The following is an 8,247-nucleotide window of genomic DNA, read 5'->3' on the forward strand; positions in this document are numbered from 1 at the left end:
ACGACGGAGCAGGGATTGACCTGCAACAGCGGAGCTTTGAAGTTCATGTGACAGAGTGATAAGTAGTTTGAGTGTTTGAATGAGAGAATATTTAAAATGACACCGTGTTGTGCTTTATATAATGTAAGCAGTTAAACCCGTCTCTGTGAGATACACCGCTTCTTACGACTTGTTGTTCGATCAGATCCAACGGTGGAAAATATGCTAGAGACTGAAATCACGTGTCCTCAATTGGGGTGAGGTATTACTTGTCCTGCGCGTCTTTCCGTGTAATGCTTGTTACTGGGTCTTTTATCGTGGGTCTTACAATCAACTCAAACATAAGAATTTAGAGCTCAATAATAAAATGCAGGGAACTGCATGATCCAATATGACGACTAGGGTGGCAAACGGATATGCCCATCCCATTTAGGCTCGCCCAGCAAAAGCCCGCAAGAAAACGAGGCAAGGCGGGGCGGGCATAGTTGAGGGTGCAGACCTAAAATCTTGGCCCGCCCTGCAAAAAAAATGAGGGTAGGGCGAACTAAGCCCGCGAACACTAAACTTTTTAAGTCTAAACATGCAAAAAAATTATGTTAATACTCGTGCTCGCAAAAACCCGCATAAAAAACGGGACGAGCAAGATGATCACAAAAGTGCATACAAAACCTTGGCCCGCCCCGTACTAAAGTGCATACAAAACTTACATGCCTAACGGGCCGGACCTATTTTGCCACCCCTAATAACGACAGGTGACCCTTAGGTGAAAAAGGGATAAATATCTAATCTTTGACGCAGATCTACCTAATCCTTAACGTGAAAGTGTCTTTTGAATTGAACTCATGCAATTGAGTTTTCCTTTTAAAACTTCGGTCAACTCAAAACAATTTGTAATGTGAAAATTAAAAGTATTGATAATTTAGTTCTTGATGTTCAAATTGACATTCTTACAAAAACATATATATATATATATATATATATATATATATATATATATATATATATATATATATATATATATATATATATATATATATATATATATATATATATATATATATAGGGGACGACTCAAGTGAGAACACTTGGTTATTATGAGAAATGAGAACAATGAATCACGACCATTAAATTTTGATTTTGTTGATTTTATTGGACTGGATTGGTTTCTCTTTCTATGATCTTTAGTATTTATTTTAAATCAACATAGAAAGAGAAACTAATCCAGTCCATTAAAATCAACAAATTCAAAATTTAATGGTCATGATTCATTGTTCTCATTTCTCATAATAACCAAGCGTTCTCACTTGAGTCGTCCCCTATATATATATATATATATATATATATATATATATATATATATATATATATATATATATATTCCCAAAACTAACTTTTAAACCGGAAACATCTTCTAGATCCATACTAACATAAGCAAATAAAATTATATCATCAACAAAAGCCAAATGAGATAATGGGCCAGTTTGTTTTGGCTTTTTTTAAAAATGATTTTTATAGTGTTACCAAATTTTGTGAAAAAAAATTTTACAAAGAAATTTTTTATAAAAGCTTCAAATGAAAATTTTGTTTGAATAGTTATTCTTAAAATGTGATTTTAGGTATTTCATCTATTTATGGCAAAAAAAATTGAATATCAAAATTTCAAAAAATCACTTAATTTTGAAGCTATTTCAAATAGATTTTCATAAAAATCATTTTTGAATTACAACTTTTTGAAAAAATTATGATTTTGACTAAGTTTTGGTCTTCAATTATGTATGTTTATGTTGTAGGATGTCAAATTAAGTGTTTTATTTTAGAAAAAGCGAATATAAATAAACTTGTAATATTTTAAAAAATAATTTTAAAAAATCTATTTTCAAAAATACAAAAAAAAATCTATTTTTTTAAAGCTGAAACAAACTGGCCCAATGCATGACCATTAGAAATCAGAAATCAGTTTAATTTACTCTAATCTACATATACTTTTTAATGAAAAGTAGTAAGTATATTCGGGGAATATAACAACTACTCAAAACAATAAAGAGTGTACCGTAATTTACTTTAAATAGAAAGCTACCAATAGGCATGGCAACGGGGCGGGTCGGGGACGGTTTTTATCTCCCCCAAACCCAAACCTGAATCCCCAATCAATCCCCGTTACCCGCCCCAAACCCAAACGGGGATGGGGAATTAAAACCCAAACCCGTCATTGACGGGTTCGGGTTGGGTTCGGGTATCCCCGCCCCGCCACCATCTATTTCGTAAAATCAATTTTTTTAATAAAAATATTTACTTTTTCAAAAATCAAATTACGTTATAAATAACAAAATAAAACAATCTCAAAAAAATTCATACATATATTTCAAATATTTAAAATAATAAATACAAATCAAATTATTAAAACATTAGCCACATATTTAATAATATAAATTATGAAATATAAATAATAATGTACATATTGAAATAAACGGGGTGGGTTCGGGGTGGATACTAGTGTCCCCATTACCCGACCCATTCTCATGTTTTCTAACCGGAAAAAACCCAAACCCGAACCCAAACCCAGTCAAAGCGGGTTTTCCCCGTCAACTTCAGAGCGGGTTCGGGTGGGTACCCGTGAGTCTGGGTTTTATTGCCATGTCTAGCTACCAATATCATCATTTTTAATTTAACTTTTCGACAAAATCTTATCACCTTGTAAATGGATAACGAAACGGAGGGTTTTTCAGTCATCACAAACGCAAAACGACACCATCACAAAACGACAAACCTATGGCAATTTTGTAATAACAAAATCCCAGTAACAGTAACTTGGTGATACATTCCAGGAAATAATGCAAAACTCACATTTTTCTTTTTTGTTTTTTCCGCTTTGTATTTTTCTCTTTTACTTTCATTAATTTAATTAAATTAAAAATAATTTTCGAGATATTAATAAGTGATAGAGAAGAGTTGTTGGTGGTGGATGACGGTGCTCTGAAAATAACCGCTCCTTTCTTTTTTCGTCAACTTCTCGATTCTCGAACCTTCCATTTGGATAAACTCGCCGCACGGACATCGGAGCTCCGATCATCGGAATCGGGATTGATTATTCGTTGTAGATTCGATTGCGTCGCGCATCGTCGTGGTTTTTACGGTGGCGTTTACGGTTATTAGCGATGGAGAAAATGAACGGGACTGAAAACGGAGGGTTTAGCAGCACGGAGATGGAATATATTAGAAGACATCATAATCAGGAGCCAGCGGAGAATCAGTGCGCTTCTGCACTTGTTAAGCATATCAGAGCTCCCGTTCCTCTTGTAATCAATTCTTGATTCTTGTTGATTGATTATTCCTTTTCCGTTTTAGATTTGGTAGTTTTTTTCTGTTTTTTAGGTCTATGAATTGATAGTTGAATTGAATATGATGAATGATGATCTAGTTGTTTGTATCTGGTATTGATGTCATGAATTGAAGAGTTTGGTTATGTTATGGCAATGTGTAATGCGGAATTTAGAAACTGTTTTGATTGAATTGAAGATTCAGCTATGATTGATTCTTTTGGAATTGGTTATTGATTGTGTTTTTTATTTTTTGTGTGTGTCTAGGTATGGTCTTTGGTGAGAAGATTTGATCAACCTGAGAAATATAAACCATTTGTGAGCAGGTGTGTGGTGAGGGGGAACCTTGAGATTGGGAGTTTGAGAGAAGTTGATGTTAAGTCAGGGCTTCCTGCTACAACTAGTACTGAAAGATTGGAGGTTCTTGATGACAATGAGCATATTCTAAGCATCAGGATTATTGGTGGTGATCATAGGCTTAGGGTATGAATTCCTCCTTACAATAATAATTTAACTGCTTTACTCTTTTGTATGAATTTCTCCCTTATGAAACCACTCATGATGAAACTTTATTCACATAATGCATGTACTCTTGTGTGTGATTAAGATGAGCTTATTATATATGAATTTTTGTTGGCATATTTGGGATGTTGATACCATTAGGGAGGTCTATTAGTTCGTTACTTGAGTGTGCACATTTTGTTTCATTCATATATATAGTTGACTGAATGCAATCATGTGTGTTGTTGTAGGCTTAGCAACTAACAAAATATTGAATAGTACAGTTTTCATTACTTTGAATAGTTATTATATTGTTGCAATATTCTGAGTGGTATAAGCTATAGCCAGTAGTATTATACACATATTTTAATAAATTAGTGGTAGAAGGAATTTTTTCTGCATAGAAATTACTAAGTATATCCTTATGATGGTAAGCCTGGTACTCATTTTCCGATGCATGGGATCTCTACTTTTAAATGTTTTCTATCATAAATTTACCACAAAATCCACACTAACTCGATGGAATAATTAGGATGTCTTATGCAATTATTTCGTAGTTTGAATTGTACCTAAAAAGATTAGTGCATGCTTATTTAGGGAAGATTAGTGCATGTTTGGTAGGTATGAAATTAGGCCTAGATTCAATGTCCTTCAATGAAAGCTCCCTGGGTTGGGTGATCCATGGGGTGGTTTCTTCACTCTGGACTCCTATTTTTTGTGCTCTTTCCTTCCTCTCGAAAAAACTGGTCTGAATCTGATCCATTAAACCAGAAAAAATCTACCTTTGAATCTTTCTTCAGCATTTATTTCTCTGGCTTATTTCTTCTTTTCATTATGCCATCTGTACATTTTGTGCCCTGATTTTGGATGCAGCCAACATCTTTGTCAGCAGACACTCCTCAACAGCCTTGATGACCCCTCTTTTGCCATAGAAATTGTGTGTCTGGTGGTTCTGGGATTCAACTAATCAATGATGCTGCCTGTTCCTTCCATATCTACCCCTACCCTCATGCTACCCAAAAGAGTAATGTTCTGATTCCTTTCTTAGAATTTGAGTCAGAATTAACTAAATCCCAAAGTAGCTAGTTAAAGCCATATAAAGACGATTTTGGTAGTATCTAGTTGGTGTTGGAAACCCCTCCGACACCCAGCACAATGAAAGAGTTGGAGGCGGCAATTAAGGAAGCCTGAGGTAGCCTTAGTGATGGTAGATAGGGCTTTCAACATCCTCTAACCCAGAAGATGCTCTTTGTAAATCATGCTAATCATGCTCTCTGCTTTGAGCGCTGTCTTACCTCAGTCCATCCCCTACCATCAACTGATTAGGCTATTCTTTCATCATATCCATCCTAATTTCTACTCTAACTCTGTTTTTGTTTCCTATTATCTCCATAACCCCAGTTGTGTTTCTAGATTTCCAGTCCTTCAGTTTTCTTGTTCCAAAAAGTTCCCTTTCTTTGTATTGGACTTAAACATAGTGGACCAAAACTGGCAGATCCATGGATCTTATTTTGGCTGGATAGCCTTGATCAGTTTTCAAGAAGTCGCACCATGTTTCCTATCTGATAGCAAGCGAGAGCACATCCTCTCAATCAGGCCTGCCTCATGTGTGGAAGTGCTGCAGATGAATCAGCAGCCAGTAAGTTTCCTCTCCTTCAATGTTGGTGTCTCCATACATTCCTCCTGAAATTTGCATTCTAACCCGGCAAGCTTTTCTGCAACTCTCCAAGAATTTGCTTCTCCGTTCTTTCATAACCCATAAGCAGTTCCTAGATTTACTGTAAGATGCAATATTCATAGCTCAGAGATTGGAGCTCTGATATTAGTTGATGGGTACATGGTTGGAATAGGATGGAGATAGATGAAAAAGAGATCATTATTGAATAACCTCTCTGAATTAGATAATCCATGTTAATAGAGATTGAATATTTCCAAGAATTTCCAATTCCTAGAAAATTGAAAGCCTGGTCTCTTCCTCCCAAAACTAGCTAACTAGCTCAATGCTTCACTTAGGTTCTTCCCCTCTATTCATATGCTAACAAATAATCCTAATATTTTTTCCTATCCTATCATGTACCTGCTAATAATGGTTTAAATTTGATTCTATTTTGAGTCATGTAAAAATTCAGAGAGAGAAAAAAAATCTGGAATGTTCGGATCAAAAGTGTCAGTTCTTCTGTTAGCGTAAAGGTAATGGAGTTCTCAACAAGCTCCTTGGAGTTTGGTTCTTCTAGTTTACATTCTTTAGCATGTTTATTTTTCTGATTTTGTTTGGACACAGCTAAAATTTTAGTCGTCTTGGAAATCAACCAATTGCCAAAGCAATGACAAGTTTAACATTCCTTGAATGCTTAGGTCACTAATTAACTGTCTTAATTTGCTAACTCTGAAAAAATGTTCCTTTATCCCAAAAGCTTAACTGCATAAACTACAGGGTTTAATACAAATACAACCAACATTCCTGAGTCAATAATCCCTCTTCACTTTGGGAATATTAACATTTAGGTAAATTTGAAAACATGTAAAGTCAGCATTTAATATTCTTGGAAATATTTTTAAAAGTCAAATGGATTGAGAAAGAAGTGGAAATTAATGTCTAATATACCCTTCATTCTCATGCTATGTGAAAGAATATACCCACCTCTGATGATTGAATGTAAATCAAGTAAACCGCTGAAATATCATTTTCTAGCCTTAATTATGTCTTAGATTATTTTTTTTGTGTTAAGGCTTGCACTATATGTGGAAATGTCATATTTTCTATTTTTATCTCTTGTACACAACAGTTTAACTCTTCCCCCTCCCTTCCATAAATTAACAACAAAAAATTATTGTTTATTTTTCAGAACTACTCGTCTATCATGTCCCTCCACCCAGAAATTATTGATGGAAGACCAGGAACCCTGGTAGTTGAATCTTATGTGGTAGATGTGCCGGAGGGGAATACCAAAGATGAGACCTGCTACTTTATTGAAGCCTTGATCAAGTGCAACCTCAAATCACTTTCAGATGTCTCGGAAGGGCATGCTGTGCAGGACCTCACTGAACCACTTGATCGGATGCAGGAGTTGTTGATAAGTGGCTGAGAACTTGGCTGCCACGGATGAAGTTTCGGGGGCTTCCCTATCTTGGAGGCTTAGGAGACAGACTGGCAAGTGGAAATGGTGCTTGTTTCATATGTTATAGACTTGTAGAATTGCTCATTTGGTCTGCTTTATTAGTTGTCTCTGTTATATATGCTGAATTCTCTCTTTTAGTAGTGTTAAAGAACAGAATATTTTAGACAGGTGTCTGAATCCGGTGCAGTAAAAGGTGAAGAAGGACGGCGTGCTTCAGTGTGGTCTTCATGTCATGTTCTTTCTGTATATAGCTGCTGGTGAAAGTTGGTCTGTAAAATTGTTTCAATTAGTTGCCGTAAAATTCCATCATTTAGCTGAGGATACTTATATAAACAGATCTCAGACTATTTGTTTCGTTGTCTTTTTTTTCTTTTGGTATCTTTGTTTCATTATCTAGGAGCATTATTATAACTATAAATTCAGCAAACATATTTATTGTAGCAATGTGTGAAGAGTGAAAAATCAGAAAATATGAAGAGGTTAAAAGCAAAGAGGAGAAATGGAATGCTTTCTTGTTGGGAAGCATGGGTAGGGTACCTTATTTTAGCCAAAGTAGTTGGTACGGTGTGTACTCGCAAACCCAATTTTTTTTTTGGATGGTACATTTTCATGCTTTTTTAGTGGGTTAAAATTAAGTTTTTTATTCAAAAAAGAAAAAGTGGAAAGTTAATTTTTACTAGGATCTATTTGATGGATTCACAATTTTTGAAGTGGTTGGTCTTTCTCTCAATGAATCTAAACTAGAAGTTGTTCTTTCTAACGATGTTGGAGAGGAAAATATTTGTAACACCCCATACATAACTATGGTGTAAAAGGAATGCAATCATGTTTAAAGCCGAAGCGGTAAGTGTAGCCGACATTGTCGATAAGGTTAAGTTGATTTCTTGGCAGTGGAATATGATGGGCAACAAATCTTTTGCACCTCGTAGTTTTTTCTTTTGGAATCAACATCCTTTGGACTTTTTATGATGTTCGGGGATGTTTTTTCTGTAATTTGGGTGAGTATCCCTTATACTCTTTTTGATTGAAAATCTCATTGCCTATAAAAAAAAAAACTAGTATATTATGCATGAAACGTTAAAATTGATATTGAGTACATACAAAAGTCAAAGATAAAAGAAGATCCATTTTAAATTCAACATGAAATTCTACTAAGAATTATAAAACATGTGTTTTCAATGGGTCTGCACAGCGGAAGATGAGATCTGACAAGGTCTTCGAGCCATTACCACTTCTAAGTCTTCAATCCAATTCTGCTACCAATCCGTCGCTACTAAACTGCATCTGAAAAGATAAAGATAATTGGGGTGAGATTACTAAATCTCAGTGAT

The 8,247-nt window shown here is 35.0% G+C and overlaps 1 protein-coding gene across 1 annotated transcript; it reads left to right on the plus strand.

Annotated features, from left to right (window-relative positions):
- The first annotated feature begins 2,887 nt into the window (after positions 1-2,887).
- On the plus strand, positions 2,888-7,356 carry LOC131661322 (abscisic acid receptor PYL8-like). Its single transcript, XM_058930827.1, has 3 exons — positions 2,888-3,275; positions 3,564-3,779; positions 6,644-7,356. The coding sequence occupies exons 1-3, from the start codon at positions 3,135-3,137 to the stop codon at positions 6,881-6,883; spliced, it is 597 nt and encodes a 198-aa protein (XP_058786810.1). The 5' UTR covers positions 2,888-3,134; the 3' UTR covers positions 6,884-7,356.
- The last annotated feature ends 891 nt before the right edge of the window (positions 7,357-8,247 follow it).

This window comes from Vicia villosa, linkage group LG3, assembly GCF_029867415.1.
Source record: "Vicia villosa cultivar HV-30 ecotype Madison, WI linkage group LG3, Vvil1.0, whole genome shotgun sequence".
Lineage (NCBI taxonomy): Eukaryota > Viridiplantae > Streptophyta > Magnoliopsida > Fabales > Fabaceae > Vicia > Vicia villosa.